At 40.9% G+C, this 23,724-nt stretch overlaps 2 protein-coding genes across 4 annotated transcripts; one reads left to right on the top strand and one right to left on the bottom strand.

Annotated features, from left to right (window-relative positions):
• Positions 1 to 148: 148 nt before the first annotated feature.
• TATDN1 (TatD DNase domain containing 1) lies at positions 149 to 18,799 on the bottom strand. Of its 2 annotated transcripts, XM_050915700.1 has the most exons (12): positions 18,726 to 18,799; positions 17,431 to 17,496; positions 16,758 to 16,807; positions 14,711 to 14,774; positions 13,426 to 13,569; positions 13,287 to 13,329; positions 6,820 to 6,905; positions 6,655 to 6,695; positions 5,178 to 5,254; positions 4,414 to 4,484; positions 3,332 to 3,458; positions 149 to 265 (listed from the first exon to the last, which is right to left on the bottom strand). In XM_050915700.1, the coding sequence occupies exons 1-12, from the start codon at positions 18,745 to 18,747 to the stop codon at positions 163 to 165; spliced, it is 894 nt and encodes a 297-aa protein (XP_050771657.1). In that variant the 5' UTR covers positions 18,748 to 18,799; the 3' UTR covers positions 149 to 162. The 2 variants fall into 2 exon arrangements, with proteins under 2 accessions (XP_050771657.1, XP_050771658.1); XM_050915701.1 differs by lacking the exons at positions 14,711 to 14,774; positions 16,758 to 16,807; positions 18,726 to 18,799 and having other exon boundaries at positions 17,431 to 17,470.
• NDUFB9 (NADH:ubiquinone oxidoreductase subunit B9) lies at positions 18,790 to 23,090 on the top strand. Of its 2 annotated transcripts, none has more exons than XM_050915703.1 (4): positions 18,790 to 18,840; positions 19,351 to 19,543; positions 21,514 to 21,627; positions 22,609 to 23,087. In XM_050915703.1, exons 2-4 carry the CDS (start codon positions 19,418 to 19,420, stop codon positions 22,738 to 22,740), a joined length of 372 nt encoding a protein of 123 aa, XP_050771660.1. In that variant the 5' UTR covers positions 18,790 to 18,840; positions 19,351 to 19,417; the 3' UTR covers positions 22,741 to 23,087. The 2 variants fall into 2 exon arrangements, with proteins under 2 accessions (XP_050771660.1, XP_050771661.1); XM_050915704.1 differs by lacking the exon at positions 18,790 to 18,840 and adding an exon at positions 18,863 to 18,948 and having other exon boundaries at positions 22,609 to 23,090.
• Positions 23,091 to 23,724: the final 634 nt, after the last annotated feature.

The following is a 23,724-nucleotide window of genomic DNA, read 5'->3' as shown; positions in this document are numbered from 1 at the left end:
GCAGACCACCTTTTCAAAAGTAGTTTTAATCTTGTACCATTGAAAAAAAAAAAAAGCACTACATATTGGCTTCCATTGATAAGATCTTGCAGATATGGTAATTCTTAAGTTTTTGCAATATATTTACTAAAGTTATGCTGAATAAATGTAAGAAAAACAACTTTATATATTTGGAAAGAAGACTTTAATAGTGTTGTTATATAGAGTATTGGCCAACTCAAGCGGGTCATCTTCTCTTACTGCTGCCATTATTTCCAGTATTTGACTAAAAAAGAAAGATTGGTATTAGAAGACTCTGAAACTCAGTACTAAATATACTTCAGACTGCTGCATGTGTATGGACAAGTCACTAAGATTAACCTGGAATAAAAACCTATGCTGAGAGCAGCAGGGCAAGTTGCTCAGATAGATATGCAAATAGCTTCACTTTTAAGTCACTAACTGCCATTCCCTTCACACTGAACACTGGTTGCTCACTGGTACAGATTCATCTTTGGTCTTTTGACTCTTGTTTGGAGGTAATTAAACAGCTTTACTGTTTCAAAGAAAGTGTCATTTTGTGGGTGTCTTTATCAGTGATCTTCGTTTTTCATACTAAAATTCATTAGCTTTTCAAGGCTAAAGCTGCACTATGAATAAACTAGTCTATGGCAAAGCTTAAATTCCAGATACAGCCTTATCTGAGAGCGTAGCTGCCAAAGTAACTTATTCCTACTTCCCTGTTCTCTAGATTAACTGTCATTAATGCATTCAGGTATTTGCAGTAAACATTAAATGAGCGATTTTAAAAGGCCCACAGCCTTGGTACAAGCCAGGAAACGGAGGCAAAAGAAATGGGATGAATAATAATACTAAGTAACAGAAAACCAAGCCACAATCTTCTCTCTGTACTTATTTTCTTGATTTTGTATCAAATCATTCTGAAAAAACCGAATACTCTGTACAGTTCTTAGGATGTGTCATACTTTCATTTTTTCTAGTAGTAGGAAAAAAACTTCATGGTGAGGAGTAAGAACCTCAAGCTTGGTGGTAGGCTTTGGTTGTTTTCGGTTTTGGATCTTGCCTCTTCTGCAATAGCTGAACTTCTTTTTGAGGAAGACAGAGTAGAAAAAATTGCTCTTAACAATTACTGGAATGCAAATATTTTCCTAGATGCAGAATTAGCCCATTTTATGACCACTCCTGTGCTTTGCAGCCAAACAGCTTCTTGATTTAAGGCAATGTTCAAGATGAGATGGGGTGAGATCAGGCCTACACAGAAGTAAGTAACAAATACCAAAGAATTTCACCCTTGAAGAGAATTGGTAGGGCTTACATAGCTATCCCCACTTGGATGCAGGAGGATGCTACATGTTAGTGTAACACTGTGTATATGAAATTGCTGAAGGAGGGGGAAAAAAAAGCTGCTGTGGCTAAAATGTCAAAAAAATAGCTTCCAAGGGGAGTAGTGCAGTTCTAAAAATACATATCTAAAGTGGAAATATCACCATCAAAATTGAAAGGGGTCCAGCACCACCAAAAAAAGACAAGTGGAAAATTCCTCCTGCCAACTGAGCTATATTAAACAGTATATATACCCTGAACATTAAATACACTTTGTGGCCTGAGGCTATCTTTCCCCTCACACCAGATCTTGCTACTTGAGAAGTCACAAAATGCCAATTCTCAGTTACCATACTTCATTTTTCCTAAGGTTTAAGAGGTTCTCGGGTTACTAATCTACAATTAGTATGGGTTATAATTAATGTTTTAAAGGGACAGTAATTTTGAAATAAGGTTGAACTAAACAGGATTTTGTTTTATAAAAGAAAGCAAAAGCCGAAGTATAGCATTCGTGTACCACTCTAGGACAGACTCTGCATTTCCAGTTCTGGGGTTTCTGAAACACTTCTGTAAGCTACAACTAAGGCAGCAGAGGAAGACCTGGGGGTGTTGTTAACAGATACAGGCTTGCCGAAATAGCCTTATTCAGTAACAGCAGAGGTCCTCCACTCGTGATCAGCACTGTTTTCACTTGATCTCTTCACCTACTCCAAAATCATGGACTGACCCTAGAAAGTCTTAAAATACTGAAAGAGCCCTTCCGTGCTCATCCGTGCGCTTCATGTTTAAAACAATCAATTTCAAAGAGTATTACAAATCGACATACCTGCATAAAATATATCTGAGCACTAGGAGATGTCACCATGTAAGCTTAAACTATGCTTTTAGCACGATCAGTGGTCTGTCTCTGAGTTTCTTCACGTCTCCCAAAAAAGCAGCAGAATTCTCTTCAGTTCTCAAATAAACTCTTGTTTAGACACCTTGCTGAATACCTAGATTCTTTAGTACTGTCCTAAGCAGTATTTCAAAAGCTAGTTCCAAACAGGTAATTTACAGTGCTTTTCACAGAAATACATATAGACTTCACAGCAAAAAAAATCCCACTTCTGATTGAGTAAACGGCTTTGCACCTGGCTAGGTACAGCTGTGAGCTTTATTGCTGAAAATTCATTCATGTACTACACCGCAAGAAGAAACCTTCCCGAATTCCTTTTTCTTTTCAGAGAGTTGATAATGAGGAGATGACTGTGAAGATTGGCATAACTCACTGACCAGACGTTAGTAACAGTTGTGAAAATTCAGGCATTTCATCTATCAATCAGTGCTATTTAATGGAGATAACTAAACATCTTCACTAAAATAATACATTTTCCTGCTTTTCACACCTCTGCAAGGCACCATGTGACAAGTGGCAGAAAACAGTTTCTGTACTTTCTAACTCTGTCCATAAGCCCCTGGAGTTTTCTTTCGCTATTCTGTATGTTGACTGCTGTTGTTCATATCTAAAATTCACAAGATCAATTTTTTTAAGCACAGTAGCAGAATGAAGAAATGACCCTAACCAAATTCATGTTACGGCAGTTCATGTCACGGGCACTGTGATATGAACACAGGCACAGGCACTACTTGGTGTCTCAGTACTGCCCCCTCTGCGGAGTCCCGCACAGCTCCAGTGCTGTACCAGTTTTAAAAATAACTGGAACAACTGAGTGAAATTTATTCAAGTCAGGCTACTTTACAGCGTTTAACCCCTTCTCCAATGTATCAAGTGAAAAGATAAAAACAGTACTGGTTTCACTTTCAGGGAGCTTTTTACATCCAGAATTGCTGAAGTGGGAAAATTAAGACTTTTTAAGTTTTTCCACAGCCTATAAAGCAATACCTTGCACAAGCTTCAATACATTTAGAATTCATTTCTATTTACTACATTTCCAGTGAACTGATTTTTTCCTTTTTTTCCCCTGTGAGATTTGAAGTATATTAAATAATAATACAGCAGTACACTTACATTATGTGGCAGGGTTCATTTCTGTCCTTCAGGCAGTGCCCTATTTCCCATTTCTTTTTTGTAGGAAATGTAGTTTTAATGTATTTTGATCCAGCGTGAGTATTTTTCACTCCACACCAAGGTGCATCTAGTTTCATTTGAAAAAAAGAATTAACAGTATGCAATTGTTTGAGAATAGCATGAGATGATAGTTTAATCAACTACTTCCACAGACAAAAGTTCTTGCAATCTCTTTCTAGCAGTGACTTCCAATTCAAAATGGAATTTAAGAGATTTGGGCAATTTAACATCTTCACAATCTTTGGATTTTTATACCGTTACCTTCAGGATTTTACATTTTAAAAAATCAGCAATAATAGTACATAACACTAATTTCCTCTGACATGATAAAGATAGCTAGGTACACTGCATGTGTTCCACAGAAACTTCATGTATACTTTAACAGGTCTGTACTTCATATATGCAATTTATGTGCAAATAAATTTAAGGATTTAGGCACTTTGTGTTTTTCCCTTCTCAGATTCAGAAATTGAAATAAATACTGTTTTTACAACTGCCAGTTACTGATAATTGAAATGAACATGCTAAAAAAAAAAAAAAAAAAAAGGCATCCCTAGTCAGTCAATTAAAATCACTGCTCATTAGGCCAAGAGGGGAATTCAAGCGTTCTTCCACCTTACTCCATTTAAAGAGCAGTTGTTTCCAAATGCCGTTACTGCTGTCAGTGGCAAGCTCATAGCCATTGCCCTGTGTTTGGCACATCTCCAGCAAGCTAGATTTTAAAAGATATTCAAGCAGGATTCTGGTACCTAGGTACATTTAAAAATCTGGGCTTGTCAATTTGTCCTTTTCATCTTCCCCTGCAATGCCAGGAACTGACACAGCAGCTTATTCCTTCCAGCAGAAGGCTGAAAAGGAGTATTTCCGGAGCCTGTAAACTGCTTTCCAAAGTGGAGAAACAGCCAGTCCTTTTTCTACTCCGAACTCCTTAGGTCTTGATTCTGCCTTATCATTGCTATACAAGTGTATCTCATTGCCCAATAGTGCTTAAGTCACAAACTGACCAAGATATAAAATCTTACCAGTCTCTATCATTAATCGTTCACTAGGAATTGATTTCAGTGTTTCCAAGTTGGCTTCTGTTTTCAATGAACTAGAAAATCAAGATTTTTGGTAAAAAAACATAAAAAGTGTACAAAAGTAATTACTTTGCCTGTTGAAATGTTTTGCAGCAAAGGCAGCTTCCTAAGTAATTCTGGTAGTGAATAAAATTTGCTTTATTTTTTAAAAGTGCTGCCTGTAAATTCAAACTTTGCAGAAAACGGCCAATTTGGAGAGTTACTCAGTGAAGCCGCCTCACCCCAGTAAGCATGCAGAACCCCTGCCTGCACTGCCCATACTTGCCTGGCCTCGGCAACCCATGCAGCTTACAAAGTGGTGCTGGCTGGCTTTTGGCCAGATGACTGCTGAGAATTCAGACTGCGTAACTAGTAGATGAGGCTGCTCAGGTTACATTTGCATTACTCCTGGATTTGACATGGCAGCTTAAAATTACGCTATTTTTTAAACACTTCTCAGAAGGACTGCTTCCACGTTCAACAACCTCATTTATTTACAAACAAGGATTGACCTGAGGGTAGTAGAACGGACCTAAGACTAGATTAACTCGCTGAGCTGTGAGTTAAGAACTTTTTACGGCTAACAGACTAATGAGTGCAATTCTAAATCTGTCAGATGATTAAGAGTCTAGTGAGCTTTGAAAACTTGACCTCATTGTTTAAAAGAAAGCAATGAGTTCACTACAGCTGACATTTTAAAATAGTTTTATTTCTTGTAAAGAACTTACCAGCCATTTATTCCAATATAAAGATCCAAATCTATTATAGCTGCTGCTTCTTCCTTTGTGCCATCAAAAGAATGTACCTAGAACATATATAAATATAGATGCACACGTATATACAAATATATGTACTTCATTTAAAACTCCAATCATTTAAAAGTACGTACTAGTTTTTATTTGCATCATAAATACCTTTGGTGGTATGCATTACACATCAATACAAACATAAAGATGGGACATGGCTCAGTTGATTCTGAATTTGGGCAAAGTTCAGGCTGAAGTCACTTGAATACTCCAATAGAAGCGGTTACCACATTTTATTAGTGATAAATATGTGTAGAAAAGGCCTATCCACTGATACTGCTTTTGGCCCAGGAACTTCCTGTAGCTGACAGCTAGGAGACCATACACAGGAACTAATCGTGTGCACGCTGAATTTTTACATTCTTTCCTCTATTCCCTACAGGGCACTGTCAGGGACATAGTAAGAGCAGTGTTACATTCTCCACAGATTTTATTCCACTGGAGCTAGAGAGATAGTCTATTTGGTCATCCCAGGGACTAAAGAGGCAAGCGGCAGGTCACAAGGTACAAACAGTGTAATGCATCTGGGAACCGCAGCTTCTCAGCCCAAGCGGAGTAAAGAGGCTGACTGCTTCCCCATGCTGCGAGGGGGACAGGCAGTTGCAGAGGGTGCCTGCTCGTCATTTCTCCGCTAGTTACTGGTTTTGCAGAAAAGAGAAAGGAAGGAAGGAGAGACTGTACAATATTACGTAAGAGCACAACATACAAAGTACTGAGCTAGGGGAAGGTTTTTGCAGTAACAAAGGGGAAACCTGGGGACTGAGATATTATTGTAGGAGGTGTGGGCTGATGTTAGCAGGATAGAATAACCCAAGCATTTACTACTTTTGGAAAACCCTGCCATAATGGAAACCTGAAAGTACTGCTGGACTTTCTTAATCATTTCATCCAAAGTTTTTCCTGTTATGCTTTTGAATTAAAACACATGATCTGAATATCTAAAGACATAAAACAATCAAAAGTTACATCTGGATCTAATTTGAAAATGATGTCTAACGTCAGAAGCAAATGTTTGAGGTTACGGCTTCCACTGGGATCACGCATCTAAATTATCTGTGGTCTGAATGCACTGCAGTTACAGACACTGAAGAATTGGGAAAAGGCCAATGTCAATTATAAGGTGCTTAAACTGTCCTTCTGACAGGCCAAGAAAAACTGCTCATGTCAGCTGCGGAGCTTTTTCTCAGCCTATCTTCTTACCTTGCAAAAAACCTGTTGAATAAGCAACGAAAATAAAAATACTAGAAGGGACTGGAAAACACTTATTAATTAATAGTAACTTAAATCATGTAACAGGAAGCCTACCCAGATTCCATGACAAACAAGAAGTTGCATATTAAGCAAAAATATTCACACAAATGCATGTAAAAATGAATGCCACACTGAAGTCCATACTTACCACCCCTCCTACAAATCTATCTCGGTTTCTTCTCATTATGTCTATGAAACAACATAAATAAAAATGTAAGACAGCTTTATAACAGACAAAGGTGAAAGATTCAGGTTTCCAGATTTTTCATATTCAGAATTTGCTCTGAATATGAAATTCTCAAAGAAAACCCACCTACAAATTCAGCGTGTGAGTTTCTACAGTGGAGAAACATGGGCAGTTGCGTCTGTTCTGACAGGTCAAATTGTTTTTCAAAATACCTGTAAAATAAAAATCACCTTTAAACAGAAACTCAGTGTAAGAGCAAATAAAGACAGTAGAAGAGTTTTTTCCAGCGCTTGTATGCTTTTGTCCTCCAGAACTAAAGACAGAATTAATGCATTTGCCATGCAAAAGCTCTTACTTGTGCAAGGATTTAAAAGGAACTCTTTCCCATGGTATATTCACATAGTAGTGATCTATGCTGGAAGAAAGATAAGAAGTGGCTAAGAGCATCAATACTGGAAGAATGCATGCACATATATGCTAAGCATGTACTCTTGTGTAGTGTGGGTGTTGGAGTTCATTTTTATTTATTTTTAATGAAAGAGGAACTGACTGTTCTTTCCACAAAGTTCTGAAATGTCAGAAATGGGAGAGTATGGATCACACAGAGACCACTATTTCAAGAAGCACTTGTAAATGAGGTAAGGGCAAGTGAGGGAGCACTATGCAGACTTCTATAGCCCCAAATGGCCAAAACTGCATCAGAGTTGGCTGGCCTGTAAAGTAACAATCCAGACTTTTTGTTTGCCCTTCCATGAAGGTCAGTCTTTCCTCTGTTGGGGTGGAACAAATATCAGTATTAGGCATCTTACTTCTGCCCCATTCTGCCTATTGTCTTCACTCTTTCAAAGTCTTCCACTGTTTTCCCTCCTCTCCTTTGTATGCCTGCACCCCTTCCTTTTCACTCATTTCATCCCTACCTTCTACTCCTAGTATTCCCTTTGAAGGAGCGTTAACGACGAGGCAGCCATCCTATGAAGAGACATAAAAATGTGGGCAGAGGGAAGGTAACTAGGTAGCCAGTTTCCCCAGTGCAGTTTCCAAAGGAAACTAATTAGCACTGAACTAACCCGTCACTTGTCATTTACAGCTAGTTCTGATTCCAGAGCACTATCATTTACCATTTCTGTCTGCCACGCTACACCCAGGCACGCAAATTACCAATGCTCAGGAAACACAGTAGAGGAACTGATGCATGGCAGAAGGCCAACAGTGCATAGGTGACTTGGTATCCATACGTAATTTGAAAGATGACATTATCCAGATGAGGCAGGAGAATGACACTGCATGTCCCACCAGGCTGGGACTGCATGCACATATTGGATTTCTTTAGGTGTTGCTGTTAAAAGCAGTCCAGGGCACTGGGGCATTCCCATCATCAGATATCAGAAACATTTCAAAGGCAAACTCAAGTGTCCACACACTGCCGTGTATGATCCACATATCAATCAGGAGAATGTGGCAGCAAACCATTAGTTTGATTTACATTTTCCTAACATATAAATAATAAACACAATTTTAAAAAAAGACAATGCAACTGGTCATTTCATTTTGTGCAATTTTCACTATCTTCTGTATATTACAGGTTGATACAGAGGGTGGAAGCAAGGACAGGTAGCATGGGAAGAATACAGAGAAATTTTCCGAGCAGCCAGGGATCAGGTTAGGAAAGCTAAAGCCTTGATAGAATTAAATCTGGCCAGGGATGTCAAGGGCAACAAGAAAAGCTTCTATAGGTACGTTGGTGATAAAAGAAAGACTAGGGAAAATGTGGGCCCTCTCCGGAAGGCAACAGGAGACCTGGTTACCTAGGACATGGAGAATGCTGAGGTACTCAACAACTTTTTTGCCTCAGTCTTCACCAGCAAGTGCTCCAGCCACACCGCCCAAGTCGCAGAAGGCAAAGGCAGGGACTGGGAGAATGAAGAACCGCCCACTGTAGGAGAAGATCAGATTCGAGACCACCTAAGGAACCTGAAGGTGCACAAGCCCATGGGACCTGATGAGGTCCCGCATCCATGGGTCCTGAGGGAACTGGCGGATGAAGTGGCTAAGCCACTATCCATCACAGTTGAGAAGTCGTGGCAGTCTGGGGAAGTTCCCACTGACTGGAAAAGGGGAAATGTAACCTCCATTTTTAAAAAGGGAAAAAAGGAAGACCTGGGGAACTACAGGCCAGTCAGTCTCACCTCTGTGCCCGGCAAGATCATGGAGTGGATCCTCCTGGAAACCATGCTAAGGCACATGGCAAATAAGGAGGTGACTGGTGACAGCCAACATGGCTTCACTAAGGTCGAATCGTGCCTGACAAATTTGGAGGCCTTCTATGATGGGTTTACAGCATTGGTGGATAAGGGAAGAGCAACTGATGTCATCTACCTGGACTTGTGCAAAGCATTTGACACTGTCCCGCACGACATCCTTGCCTCTAAATTGGAGAGATATGGATTTGACGGATGGACCATTTGGTGGATAAGGAGTTGGCTGGATGGTTGCACTCAAAGAGTTACGGTCAACAGCTCGATGTCCAAGTGGAGACCAGTGACGAGTGGTGTTCCTCAGGGGTTGGTATTGGGACCGGCACTGTTTAACGTCTTTGTTGGTGATATGGACAGTGGGATTGAGTGCACCCTCAACAAGGTTGCCGATGACATTAAGCTGTGTGGTGCGGACGACATGCTGGAGGGAAGGGATGCCATCCAGAGAGACCTTGACAGGCTTGAGAGGTGGGCCTGTGCAAACCTCACGAAGTTCAGCAAGGCCGAGTGCAAGGTCCTGCACCAGGGGCGGGGCAATCCCAAGCACAAATACAGGCTGGGCAATGAGTGGATTGAGAGCAGCCCTGCAGACAAGGACTTGGGGGTGTTGGTTGACGAGAAGCTCAACTTAACACGGCAATGCGCGTTCGCAGCCCAGAAAGCCAACCATATCCTGGGCTGCATCAAAAGAAGCGTGGCCAGCAGGTTGAGGGCGGTGATTCTGCCCCTCTACTCCGCTTTGGTGAGACCCCACCTGGAGTACTGCTTCCAGCTCTGGGGCCCCCAACATAAGAAGGACATGGACCTGTTGGAGCGAGTCCAGAGGAGGGCCACAAAGATGATCAGAGGGCTGGAGCACCTCTCCTGTGAAGACAGGCTGAGAGAGTTGGGGTTCTTCAGCCTGGAGAAGAGAAGGCTCCGGGGAGACCTTATAGCAGCCTTCCAGTACCTAAAGGGGGCCTACAAGAAAGCTGGAGAGGGACTTTTTACAAGGGCATGTAGTGATAGGACAAGGGGTAATGGCTTTAAACTGAAAGAGGGTAGATTTAGATTAGATGTAAGGAAGTAGTTCTTCACTGTGACGGTGGTAAGGCACTGGAACAGGCTGCCCAGAGAGGCTGTGGATGCCCCATCCCTGGAAGTGTTCAAGGCCAGGCTGGAGGGGGCTTTGAGCAACCTGGTCTAGTGGAAGGTGTCCCTGCCCATGGCAGAAGGGTTGGAACTAGATGATCTTTAAGGTCCCTTCCAACCCAAACCATTCTATGATTTCTCTGATAAAAGTTACCTTCCCTGTTTATCAGTGCAGATCTTTGAGATAAACCAGGTGGAACAGAAATCGGCTGTAATGTTAAAAACTGACGTGAAAATTCAGGAGAATTAATTACACCTACTTTGAATCTTCTTTGTAGTCTAGACACTGTGCTTAGTTTAGCTTGTTTGACTAAATATAAATTTAATTGCAACTCATGATTGCCCTTGCGGTTAAATAGCTACAGTTGCTTGATTATTGGTGGGTTTTTTTCAAACAGAAGACCTGTTTCATAAGGAAATGAGGTTTTAGAGACTGAGCTGCAAATAAGTCCCCTAAGTAACCTACTGCCAATTTGAATTTAATTTTGAGAATGGCAGTGTTCTTGAAAGTACAAAGTTTAGTGCCCCTACAAATGGAAAGGCAACTCAAGCTTCTTTCATTCCTAGCAACAATGAAGCCTAACGCATGCTACTTGCCCTGTCAAAGAGAAAGGGGAGGTGAATGGGGAAGTTCTTGGAGAGAAAAAACAAAAAAGGGAGGAAAGAAACCCTGGAAAAGCATGAAGAAACCAGACATACGGTGATCAGAATGGTAACAAAATAAGTCAGTAGGAAACTAAACCTTACTAGTTCCAGTGCTGAAAGAACAACCCTTTTCTTTGGGTGAGCAGACTGTCATTCAATATACGCTGGTTCTATGTTGCTTCTCAATAAGGAAGGTTGAAAATATTTCTGCATGGTTGTTCAAAGGTTTAGTTTTGACCATAAAGTTCAAATAGTGCAGTATTTTCAGGTTTGGGATCAAGACACTAAAGGAGCTGAAGCAAATTGGCCTTGCTGAGGTAGAATATCCCCAGACAAACAATTCTGGATTCATGTATGAATCATAGTGCATGTGATTTTGCTCATCCCCTCCAATTTGGTTAAGAAAACTCCTCTTTCCGTGTCGCTAAGCCCCACACACCCCTCCCAGTAGCACAGCAGAAGTGAAACTTCTATGTACTTATCAGTCCATTTATAATGTGACCTTCACCATAATATGAAGGCAATACCTTCACCTAACTACCATTCAAATCACCATTTTCTGTTGGAAAAGTTATGAGAATGGAGAAAAATTCTGACAAAAAAAGTTCTTAGGGCTGCTTCAACAAAGGAATTTCATCTTTATTAGCTTCTCATCTTTATTAGCTTTTCAATCCAAGAAAAAGGATAAAATAATATTGTTCATTTTTTACAGGTGAAAATTATCCAGAAGAAAACATAGCATAACTAACTAGAAAATAATGATTAAACATTAAACAAAAACAGAGGGCATGCTTAGATACTACCCACTGGGAAACTACCGTACTTTTCTTCTACGGGGTAACTCTGCAGCTGCTTGCTAGCTATTCCAGTGACTGCTACAACATCTGAACTACAGACCAGCTGAAAACCAGTGACCTGCCTCCATGCATTTCACACTTTGCCTTCCTTTTTTTTAGTTCATTTATCAAGCATACATTGAATATTAATTCGAAGAACTCACCATCCAGTCTGCTAAAGGTCGTGCAAGTCAGACTGTATCCAACTCCATAGCATTCAATTAGCAGAAATGAAAACAACCCCAAACCCTGACCGTATCTCACGAACACATGGAGGATGAAGAGCAGGGAAAGCTGTCCATTTAGAAAATACAGACTTTACAAACACAATGTTTGCAAGCATCTGTCTTTGAAGCTTTCAATATTTCTTCACTCCCTCACATTTTTTGCTTCCTGTCTTTTTCATCAATCACCTCCTTTCAACTGCAATTTCCAGGAAGGGCTCCCAAAGAGCTCTGAGAAACTAGATTTATGTATTTCATACAATTCACTGAAATAGCTCAGATAAAGACTTTCTGTCATTATTAACCTTAATTAGAAACGACTCACCTACCATTTTAAAAGGTATTTCTGTTCCACCCTGTCACCTCTTTCCTCACAATCCAATTTCAGTGCACTTGATTAGAAGTTTTTCACTACCGGTCTTCAGCTGCAGTCCATCAGATAAGGAAAATCAGACACTTTTTTTTTTCTCCCAATAACATCAAGGCAGTAAGGATCTTAAAATGTAATGCTCCACCAGTGTTTAGTTTGCCACAGAAAAGAAACAGGTTATGCTCCAAGATGTGCTTTGCTGAACTGTACATTGAATTCTACCAGGAAAAAAGTTCTGTCCACTTTGCTGAATATTTTACTGTATGACTGTAGCATTATGAAGAAATTAACTCTACTTACTGCTAATGTGGCGATTAGAAAAAAACACAACTAACCACTGCCCCCCAGTGACTAATTTACTCAGAACAGTAATATGCAAGCACAATTCATTAATCACTCATCTTATTTGAATTTATCACTTCTATCTTTCAGTCAGTTCCCTCTGTAGACAGAAGTTCTCAATACAAGAATGCAAGCTGATTTTAGGGGCTGTGCTAGCTTCTTTCCATTCAGTATCTATGCTGCATATATTCAAAACACAGATCTCTCCAGCTCCCGAGATTACCTTTTTCATCAGCTCTCAATTATCTGCTCCCAGCTAACACCTCCCTTACTAAAAGCTTATTTTTTCCACTGCTGACTTATCCTTTTTGACAGTTCTGTTCCCTTCCCAATTATCTGCTCCCAGCTAACACCTCCCTTACTAAAAGCTTATTTTTTCCACTGCTGACTTATCCTTTTTGACAGTTCTGTTCCCTTCCCCATGCCTTTCAACCAATAACCCAATTCTTCTTTCACACACTACAGTTATGTTATTCTCCCCAGGAGTCTCTTAGAGTTCTTGAGTATTAGCAAGAATGAACATCTGTTACACTCCAAACCCCACAAATTCTGATCAATTTTACAGAAAAAGACATCTAAGTCAACACCAGGCAGGTAGCAAAATTTAGCACATAGCACTACTTGAACGTAGGCACCTTTCTTTAAAGTCCCATTTCTGCCAAAAAAACCCAGAGCCAACCCTGCAAATCGCAGGTCTACACCTGAGAAAATGTTACGTGATAGAACACAAGATAGAAAACGCTCCTTTAAATTGCTACAAGTCAATTTATAGTCATCAGAAGTTTCTTACTTGAGTTGGATGTCCTTTGGGCAAAATTCTAATCTATCAAAATCTACAAATAGAAAGAACAAAAAATGCACTTAGTGTTTTAGGATTTTTTAATATATGTCTAGAAAAAAAAATATCGAAGTACTAAGATAACACTTACCTAAGCCACATTCTCCAACTGCTATTACCTTTGTCTTATTTTTTTCAATCAGATCTTTTAATTCAGATAAATACTGTTCAGGGCTACTCTGCTCAAATTCTCCGCAGCGGGTAGGATGACAGCCAACTGTACTGTAAAACATGTCTAAACCAAGATAGTATTAGGTTTTAAGAAAAAAGAAAAAAAAAAGAAAATTTATATAAGGTATAGACAGTATCTGTATCTGGACTTCTTTTATTGCTCATAATTTTAAAAGAAAACTCCCTTTGAACACCTTTATCTTGGTGATGATTTTATTACACTGGTATTTTCTGCTTTAAAAATGTTAGACAGTATCTCCAGTGGGGGTGTGTGCAAGTGTTTCTTTTGAGTACACATTATTTAGTATACTCCAGAACTGCAACTCAAAGCTAAATTACTCTAGTGGAGCAGCCCTCAGCAAATCATACAGTTGTTGAGGTTGGAAGAAACCTCTTGAGATCATCTAGAAATACATCTTTTTCAAAATGCATCAGGTTATCCTCAGCTGTAAGATTTGCAGACAGCATGCGATTTCCATTGTGTGCCTCTGCATCAGCTGTTACAGAATTTCGCAAGCAACATCTAGCCTGATTTACCTACATACCTAATCTAGATTACCTTAGTGCCAAAACTAACATTTCTGCTAAGTGCCTTTATGGAGAATGTGGGGAGGGAAAGACTATATAAGGCTCTGAGCAACTTAACCTAATATTAAAGCTAGTCCTGCTTTGATGGAAATGGGGAGGTAGATTGGGTTGGACCAAATTACCTCCTCAGGTTCATTCCAACCTAAATTATTCTATGGTTCTGTTCGTAAATAGTACTTTAACATCTGTGTTAGTTCAAATACATATTTAAGTGATTAGTGGAATGATATTTGCCTTTTGAAAGAAAGAAAGGGAAAGCTAGGAGAACCATAAAGAGGAAGATACCTCTCGTTCAAGCTGGTCATGACAGATTGGTAAGTAAAAAACAACCCACCAAAAAACCCATATATTCCACACTACATAAGCATTCCAGCTTATTTCTAGAAGAGAGCCTTGTAACAAAATTTTTATTCCAGATTCATTCCAACACCCAGGGATCTAAAGAGCAACATACAGAAACTCATACACAATGCATTCATCCCACTCTGAAATACAATTTCTCATTTTAATCTGAGATTCTGTAAACACCTCCAGGGGCAGGTCCTTTTGAACTCTGAATTCTGAGAGTGGAGAAGGTTATATTTTTGACTGGCAACATAAGTTTAAAGTGAAAATACCGTTTGTCTGTGCCAGCTGCAATGCATCTTTACTATCTTGTAGACTCCCACCTGTAATCAAAAACTTGGAAGAAGAAAAGTACTGTCAGCGAGTATGTTCTTCTCTGAACATCAAACAATGTTTAAGAAAACACTCAGATATAAGTAAGAATCTAGACAGAGAACATCAGAAGACAATTACTAATGTATATATGACAAAATTTCATAAATCAGTAACAAATCTCAATGGTCCTCAGGAGCTAGTAAATATCAGGTATCAAACCCTGATTTTTTTCTTTAAGTATCTTCTATGCTAAGTATTTAAACCATTAAATGAGTAAAATACTTCTATTTGCAGCAATATTAACTTCATTAGACAATGACTCAAGAAACTATTTGCATTCAAGAAGTTATATTCAGAAACATGCTCCCTGTCTTACAGGTGGAGAAACTAAAAACTCCCGAACACCAAAAACAAGACATGAGTAAGTAGATAAACCAACAAAGGAGTCTGTATCAGAGTCAGGATTACAAATTTAAGAATTTCTGGCTCTGATCTTTTATTTTTACCTTAAGATCAAAGGTTATCACACCCGAATTGTTGCTTACAGTGTTTTTTGAACCACCACTTGCAGGATCTTGCACTCTAGGTCCTAATAAATCATGACCACACTGCTTCTGGACAACTCTTGTCCCTGCACATGACATATACCAGACTCAGTCAGCACCAAGTCAGACATTTCTGCAGTATGCTCCATTAGAGATGGACACATCCCAACAGTATCACCAGAAAAATAAGTTAAGCTGAAATTGGCTCAGTGTACATATAGCACAGGGCAAAACTTCACAAAAAATTACCATCAGCAGCACCAGCAAAAAATCAGCAGCTGTATGGAAAAATAGAAGTATTTTCAAATAAACAGATTAAGCTTCTAGGCAAGTAGAAACAATCTGGGATGCAATATACTTCTGACACCGTACAGGCCAGTAGCAAGACTGAAAACATAGCTAAGGACACAGCACTCCTGATTTCCATTTCTGAATCCCCTGTGCATCTTGAAAAAGTTATGCAGCCAATCTATTTTTGATGATAAAATAGCCACTTACTTTCAGAGGGAGGTATAAAGATTAAATAGTACTTATACAGCGCATATAAACGCAGTAAAAGTGACTATGACTCTGTATTTGCTGCAGTGTGGTAACTTCTCCATCACTAGTTTTCTTTTTTTGTCTCCCACTTTATTTCCCACTCTTTTCAGCTGAGCGCCTTTCGGCAAACTTCTGGGGTGTCTGTTCCTCTTCTAGAGGAGGGTTTATTTCTTTATTTCTAATCCACCAGCCTTATTAGCGCAGTAGAACGGTTTGTGACAGTGTGCATTGTATTCTATTTTAATTCGTATTTTTATCTTGACAATTTATTCAGTTTAGAGAGATACAGGCAGGCTAGACTATTATAACTAAAGGAGTGTGGTCCGCTGCTGAAAACACCGATTTCAAGCTAAGGGTTACAAACCTGCTCATAATGATGCAGTTTAAATACATGTAAGCCAGTATTTACTAGCAGACATTCAGATGTCTCAACCGTAAGAATTTACAGGCACTCCCAGCTCTTCTGCAATTACCAATTTCCTTTACATATAGAAATATCTGAAGGATTACTATCAGAAGAGTTACTGAGTTTTGATCTGTAGCGGTAACTGTTGAGTGAGTCACTCAGGATACAAGACAACAGGAGTGGCTGCCTATAATACAGCTAACATGGAAAATAACGTACTAGTCAATTGCAGTAGGTCAGAGGAGAATATCTTTTTGTTGAAACTGTACAAAAGAAATTCTACATACATATCACATATGATACCACTGAACTTAAATAATCAGCATCTAACAATCTGGGCAAATGAAAGACAATGTTCTGCACAGAACACTTTTGCTTTATGCTGTTGAAGAAAGTTACTGCATTTTCCATTGCAAGCTCCAGAAACATTTGTTTTAATAGTGGAGCACTAAAAAACCCGAAGTATTAGAAAGCAGTTTAAAATATTAAAGAAATTTTATTATAAGAAATTACCTTTTTAATGCCAATTTTGACTGCTCTCTCTACGACATCCAAAAAGTCATCTGTGAAAGTTCATTAAAATGTCATAAATTGAACTTAAGGGTTTCAGCATAATTTAACTACTTTTCAACTAAAAATTACTTTCATGCAGTCAAAATGCCTATCATGAACAATCTTTAAACCACACGAGTAATCTTTAGAAGACAGTAACAAAATGCAATAACTGAAGATCCAATTTAAATCCCAGAAGTCAATGGAAGTTTTTCACATACTTTAGCAGCCTCTCTGTTTTTACATCTATATCTAAAGGCCGTGAGAACAAAAAAGCATCAGTTATAATTAGTAACTACGATTCAGCAATGCAATACTTTGATAGTTTATTGTTCATAATTCTCAGATCAGTTTCTTCCATGCAATCCTAACATAAATACATCAGCAATTTTCCGTTTCGCTCTAGAAGCGGTTACCTCTATGACAACTTAATAGCAATTCAGTAGAAGAGAGTATATTTTGCTTAGAACATCTAACTTATTTTGTCACACTTTCTTCTTCAAGCCATAGTAAATAATAAGCATCCAGTTTCTGAGGAGAAAAAAAAAGTTCTAACCTCACTTTCTGACAAGTAAGAGGCTTCCATTTTAACAAGAGGGATTCGGTCTTTCAGCAGATACAAAGAAACATTTACCTTGATGTTTTTGTGTTCCCCTGTAGATTCCTCTGAACATAGGATCTGTCAGGTTAATACCAATATCTATGAAAAAACAAATATTGAAATTAGATGTTATAGTCAGTCTACATTTCATTCTGAGCATTAGCCAACTAGGGAAGACAATGGAAAGCATATCTTAGCAGTCCCCAACTACCACATTGACAGGCCATATAAAGCTTAAGCCTAAGTTTACATTCATAACTTGAGAGGTTACTCCTTACTAGAAGTGACAGAAAAATAAAATTTTGGCCTTCTATGCAACTCCAGACTTATTCTATGAGTAAGACACACCCTCATAATCACCAAAGCTAATACATATATACCGTTTATTGCAATTAATTCTGCTTTTCACATGAAAATACAAATTTATCTCTGCTGACAAGCAGTAACAGGGAAGGAAAAATGCAGCATCTCACATGCAACCTTCACACGGGTGGGAGCAGCAGCAGACTGCCTCATAAAAGCTGCCCGTCTTCCCTCCTACTGCCTGCGACCATCCAGCCTGGCCAGCAGCACGAACAAGAAAACCTGCAATGCGACCGAAGCCGCTCCAGCCCCAGCGCAACCTTCTTTACTTGGCTCCCAAGGCTTTCCCTGAGCCACAGCCTCGCAGACAAGGGCTGAAGCACAGGCTTCAGGAACAGCCACCTCTGCTGCTGCCAGAGCCCACATTTCTAGCGGGGTTTCTAGTGGGAAGGGAAATTTTGCAAGGTAACATTAGGCTGCTCAGCCACACATAAAACTTCGATCTCAACCGACCTTCTGAAGTTATTTACATACTTCCTGCCGAATTTCCTAAGAATATTAACATTTTCATCCAAGCCAATTCCATACAATTAGAAACAACGCGCCAACGTGAAAAAGGGGATGAGAAGCGGCCAGAAAAGCCAGAGTTTAGGGATAACTTTGAGGAGCCACGCAGCAGCCCCTCAGTGCCCTGCGTGAAGCCCCTAGCGATAGCAGAAACGTTCCCAAACGCTTCCCGTAGGCTCAAAGGCAGCCTGCATCTCGGCCCCAGCGACACCGAGAGGGACTACAGAAGGCGACAAGCCCTGGGTGAGGGGCAGGCCCAGTCACCAGAGCGGCCCCCGCCCGCCGCGCTCGGCCCCTCACGGAGCGGGACGGCGGGGCTCCCCCCGCGCGGCGGGCACAGGAGGCGGCGGCTGCCTCAGCCCGGCATCGGGCGAGGTACGGAGGGACCTGGGGCGAGGCGACCGGCCCCACCGGGGCCGGGGACACAGACCCCCTACCCGCCTTCGCTCTCCCCTCACCGATGAACTTGGTGCGACTCATGGCGGCGGCTGGCGGCAGCGGCGGCTGGAGCGCGAGCGACACGCCTGCGCGCGGCGACGTCCTCCACCTTCCCGCCAGCCCCCGCGCGCGAAGGTGAGGCGTAGGGCAGCCCGGAATGGCGGCCTACTTGACGCACCAGCAGAAGGTGCTGCGGCTCTATAAGAAATCCCTGCGGCACCTTGAGTCCTGGTGCATCTATCGGTGAGAGGCGAGGGGAAGTGGGCCTGGGGAGGGGGAGGCCTGTCCTTCCTAGGAGTGGGGCCTCTCAGATCCGCACTTAGCTTGGGGGGGGGGGGGGGGGCAGGGGCAGGGTGGGTGGCGGCCGGCCTTCCCCACCGAGACGGGCGTTGGGCTTGACTGGGGCTTTGTCCTCTTTCCTTCCCTTCCCCCAGGCGTGGCTGAAGGGGTGAGGAAAAAGCCTGTGGGGTCACTTGCCTGTCCCTGCCACAGAAAAGGGCAGTGTGGGAACAGGAATCTCTCAGAGGCCCCTGGCCAAGCTGTGTCTTTGCACAGGGGTGACTGGTGATGTTGCCAAGCATTGTTGCTGTATGTGATTAGTTTTTTCCTCTGGTGTACGTCACTGTGCTTAATCTCTGTCTGTAGAGACAAGTACCGCTACTTTGCCTGCCTCCTGAGAGAACGATTTGATAAGAACAAGGATGTGAAGGATATGGTGAAAGCTACAGAGCTGCTGAGGGCGGGTGAGGAGGAGTTCTGGGCAAGCCAGCATCCTCAGCCATACATCTTCCCTGACTCCCCTGGGGGCACTTCCTATGAGAGATATGAGTGCTACAAGGTAAGGTGGCCTGTAAGGTTGTGCGTTACTGTGCTTACCTTGCCCTTCTTTTGGTGAATGTAAAGTGAGTGCTTTAAGTGGACTTTCATAGGCCTGCAGCTTGACTCAGCAGTATAATTTCTCTAATAGTTTACTGCTGCTGAACATTGTGCTGCTTGCATAGGAGAAGCTGTCCTGCTTGTCTGATCCTTGAAAACGGAGTTTGTTGGTCTGTCTGAACACAGCTAGCTTCTTTTTGTTGGGATAATCATCTGCTCTTTTGCCAAATGGAAGCTGTTCTGCAGTGGGCTGAGCAGGCACAGTGAAGGGGTTGGAGCTGAGCTGTGAGAGTAAACAATGTGGAGGAAGCTGTGCTGCCCGTTGTGGTGCCATCTGGTCACAGCCTTGGTTTCTCTCTGGTCTTGTCAGATGTCAAGGGGGACGTCTCTTCACTCAGTCCTGTCATTCTTCTAGCATTTTGAGTAATGGTGCAAATTAACATTTCCCTTCATATGCTGTAGTGCCAGATACGTATTTGTGCGTCACTGTGTGATAGGTGGTATGCCTAAAAATACAAGCCATATTTTTAGAATCTAAGGTACTTCTAGAGGCTTTTTTCCCCCTAGACTGTTCTATTTAGGAGTAAAGGAACGAGTTGCATAGAAAAACGTAGGGTTTTTGCTTTTTTAGCATCAGCTCTTTTAATGCATTACAAGAAGTTAATACTAACCTAGAGAGTGCATGCACCCGTTTTCTGCTGAATTTGAAGAAAGTGCTGACACAAGACTAGATCTGATCAGATCTTTGTGCATAAGAAGCCATGTGAAGGGAAGAGTCTGACATAGATTTATCAGAGGAAGAAAAAAGAACATATGAGTGAAAAAGGAAGAGGAGGACTTAAGCTTATGCCAAGGTCACGGGCCTTAGCAGTAGTAGAGATAATAGTGAGAGAGAATCCGGACAGAAAAAAGGCCAGTTGAGCAATAAATGGTCAAGATTGGTCTTCATATAGAAATATAAACTGGTTTATGTTCTCTTTTCTTTGCCTTGTTTCATATGCTAAAACTCTCCTTTAACAAAATGACTGTCACAAGGATTTGGCTTGTTGATATATCAGTGACTGTCCATTGTGGATGCTGCTACAAAATGTAATTTTTAGATCTTGGGCTGTTTGATGGTTTTAATTGTTGTTTGGTGTGTTTGGATTTTTTTTTTATATTAGCAGCTCTGCTATTTCTGTTCAGTCAAGGGTTTACTCAGTGATGAGAATCACAGCAGGAAACTGGAAGTGTAAATGTCACTGGATGAATGATGGTATTGGAGCAACTTCTTAATTTTCTTTTTTTCAGAATTGGGGCTTTTGGTTGGGTTTTGTTTTGTTTTTTAATCAATGTTCCTGTCTTTAAAATATTAACATTTAGTGATATGCTGCTGCAGAATTTTAAATTTCGCTTTTTTCCTTGACTGGGCATCTTAAAGGTCAGACCGTTATCAAGAACTTAGAGGCCACTAATTTTTCAGTAGTTGCAGACAAGCAGAAATGAGCTGTAAGGTTCTGTCTCTGTCAAATAAAATTAGTAGTTGGAGAAAAGGATCTCTCTAACCTGCTGCCTTTAGGAGAAGGAAGGGAAGAAATGAGATCTTCTCATCCACCAGATGGAATTATTTTGAGAACTTTAGAGTAAACTGGGATGACCTGGGACTTGGCTTTGGGATGCTATGATTTGAGCAAGTCACTATGATGTCTTCCTATGACTTAGGATAATGTGTGAAACCAAGATTAAAAGTACTGATCTCTGCCATATAGTGCTTGAGACTAACAATAGTCAGGTAGCTCTTAAATGGTGTTTTTATGTAGTATTTTATTTCCTGGGTCATTTATCCATTTTAATACTGGCTTCAGAGATTGCATTTAGTTCTTTTGTATGTGTGTACTATATATGATTTCATATATAAAAATAATATATATGAATTACATTTTTCTGTAACAGATTCCTGAATGGTGCTTGGATTACTGGCATCCTTCTGAGAAGGCAATGTATCCTGATTACTTTGCCAAACGAGAGCAATGGAAGAAGCTGCAGCGGGAAAGCTGGGATAAAGAGGTCAGTGCTTGTTCAATGCAAAGTAAAGCCTCTTTAGCACTCAAGTATTTTGTGTGACATTTAGATGTGTTCTTGGAAAAATTACTGAATGCCTACTGCAGTCTCATTTAGACTCTGCTTTATTACAACTCTTGTCAGTGTGAAACACTGACTTGACCTACAATGCCTACACAGAGATCTCAGAGTTCCGAAGGGAATTTGAAGTTAAAGCTGAACCTGCAACTGTGTTTCAATTAGTGCAGGGCTGTTGTAGCAGTTTTGCTAAAAGAAATTCCACAGTGGGATGAGAGGAGATTAATGACCAGAGAATTCCTCTTCTGCTGCTGTGAAGCTCTGACACTTTCTGATTGCACCTTTGAAAGTGACTTACCACAGTGTTCATCAGTTGGGAATCGAGACTAATTTTTGGCCATCCGAAACTGAGATCCAGTTGATGTTCTTGGAGTAGTTCTTTAATTCAGTTGTAGAGAAATAGTCGGATGTTATGAAGTATGGCACTCTTATCAGAATTAACATAGTGGCAGCCAGCACTTATGCTGCTTCAAGAAACATGTATTGAAAACATTTAAAGGGCTGTTGGTGGCACGCAGAAATAGAGGTCTCCTGCGGGCTGGAATGGAAGTTGTTCAGGACTTGTAATTATCTGGCAGCTTTCAAAGCAGCAAGAAAATCCAGTCTGTTTAGTGTAGCGATGGTAGACATGAATTACGTGGAAATAATGACCTTTTAAGTAAAATTTCTCTTGTAAATCACTTCTCACTGCTAAAAATTCCTTCTTAATTAGGTAATATGAGCCTGCAATGATTACTGAGTTTAAGTGAATACTGGGAAGCATGAAACCTGTCTGTCAACCGAAGGTGTTACTGCTGCTTCTTCCCTTCTGAAATGGGGACCAGTTTTGCTTAACTGCCTGGGCACTGAAAACCATATTATGGAAATGTGCATTTATGTACTAAAGCAATTTCATGTCTTGTCTTCTAGATTAAGCAGTTAGAAGAAGAAACTCCAGCTGATGGTCCAAGAACTGAAGCTTTGCCGCCAGCTCGTAAGGAAGGACATCTGCCACCACTGTGGTGGCACTATGTTACAAGACCTCGTGAAATTCCCATGTAAAAGCATTATTTCACGTGAGAATTGAAGCAGTCTGTCTTCTGTAGGCAGTCAATGTGGCAGTGACCACATGCTACTCTAAGTAATACAAAATAAAGCCAAATAAAGTAAAAGAGAAGGCATTTTTCTGACATACTGTTCTTCTATAGCATGCACTCACTTCACTTCCAGTTTGTGCAGTGTAGAATAGGTGACTGTTAACATCTACACCATGTACCTAAAATGTCAGAGAAGACTGACCAGCCTGTGAAGAAGCCTTAATGGAGTGCTCTATGGTGGCTTTCACAGTTAGCTCAACTATGAGACTGACAGAACTGCCCACATAAAACTCGTGTTGCCAGAGGAGTGTGAGTTAAGGGGGTGGGAGAAGCAGATTTGCTGGGGGACCGGATCAAATGATAAGCAACTGAACTGAGAATGACTGTGGCAAGAGCCTGTCTCCCACTGTGGAGAAGGTGGGAGGGAGTGGATGAAAATGAATAAACAATTCCTATCATCAGCCCCATAACTTGGAATCTGGCACTAAATACCGGCAAGGTGTTAAAGCTGGAGTTTCAAGATACTGACAGCAACAGACACAGGCTTTGGAATGCTCCTGGAATGCGGGTATTTCTGACCTTGCCTAGGGATAAAGACTTCTTGCCCTCCCTCCCCACCTCGTTAGGCTCTTTCTTTGCTGAGTTTTTCACTTTGGTATCAAATCTCACAAGACATAAACCTTCCTTACAATGTCGTGCTTTCTTGCTGGCAGGGATAACGTTGCTGTAGAGCCGCAGAAGGTTCATCCCCATATAAACTGAATCCTAGATGACAACTACAGAGCGCTCGCTATCAGTTAACACAAGCGGCCTGCTGAGGAATATGGCTCTTGTATGCTTGTTTATGGCTCACAGACAGTTCTAGCCGGCAGTGTGATACAAGGAATTAGGTACAAAAAGCTGTTTGCTTCCGGCCACATTCCCAAAGCGTTGATACAACACAAGGAAA

Source organism: Gymnogyps californianus, chromosome 2, assembly GCF_018139145.2.
Source record: "Gymnogyps californianus isolate 813 chromosome 2, ASM1813914v2, whole genome shotgun sequence".
In the NCBI taxonomy this organism is placed as follows: Eukaryota; Metazoa; Chordata; class Aves; order Accipitriformes; family Cathartidae; genus Gymnogyps; species Gymnogyps californianus.
This window is presented reverse-complemented; position numbering and strand designations above follow the sequence as displayed.

What these genes read in the sequence shown, in the direction of transcription:
- NDUFB9 (XM_050915704.1), top strand. Translation starts at nt 18,863, where the DNA reads ATGGCGGCCTACTTGACGCACCAGCAGAAGGTGCTGCGGCTCTATAAG. An exon ending in GAGTCCTGGTGCATCTATCG is followed by an intron (nt 18,949 to 19,350) that starts GTGAGAGGCGAG and finishes CTCTGTCTGTAG; the next exon opens with AGACAAGTACCGCTACTTTG. An exon ending in AGAGATATGAGTGCTACAAG is followed by an intron (nt 19,544 to 21,513) that starts GTAAGGTGGCCT and finishes TTTCTGTAACAG; the next exon opens with ATTCCTGAATGGTGCTTGGA.
- TATDN1 (XM_050915700.1), bottom strand. Translation starts at nt 18,747, where the DNA reads ATGAGTCGCACCAAGTTCATCG. An exon ending in GAGTCGCACCAAGTTCATCG is followed by an intron (nt 17,497 to 18,725) that starts GTGAGGGGAGAG and finishes GTTTTTTCATAG; the next exon opens with ATATTGGTATTAACCTGACA. An exon ending in AGTTGGAGAATGTGGCTTAG is followed by an intron (nt 13,330 to 13,425) that starts GTAAGTGTTATC and finishes TTCTATTTGTAG; the next exon opens with ATTTTGATAGATTAGAATTT.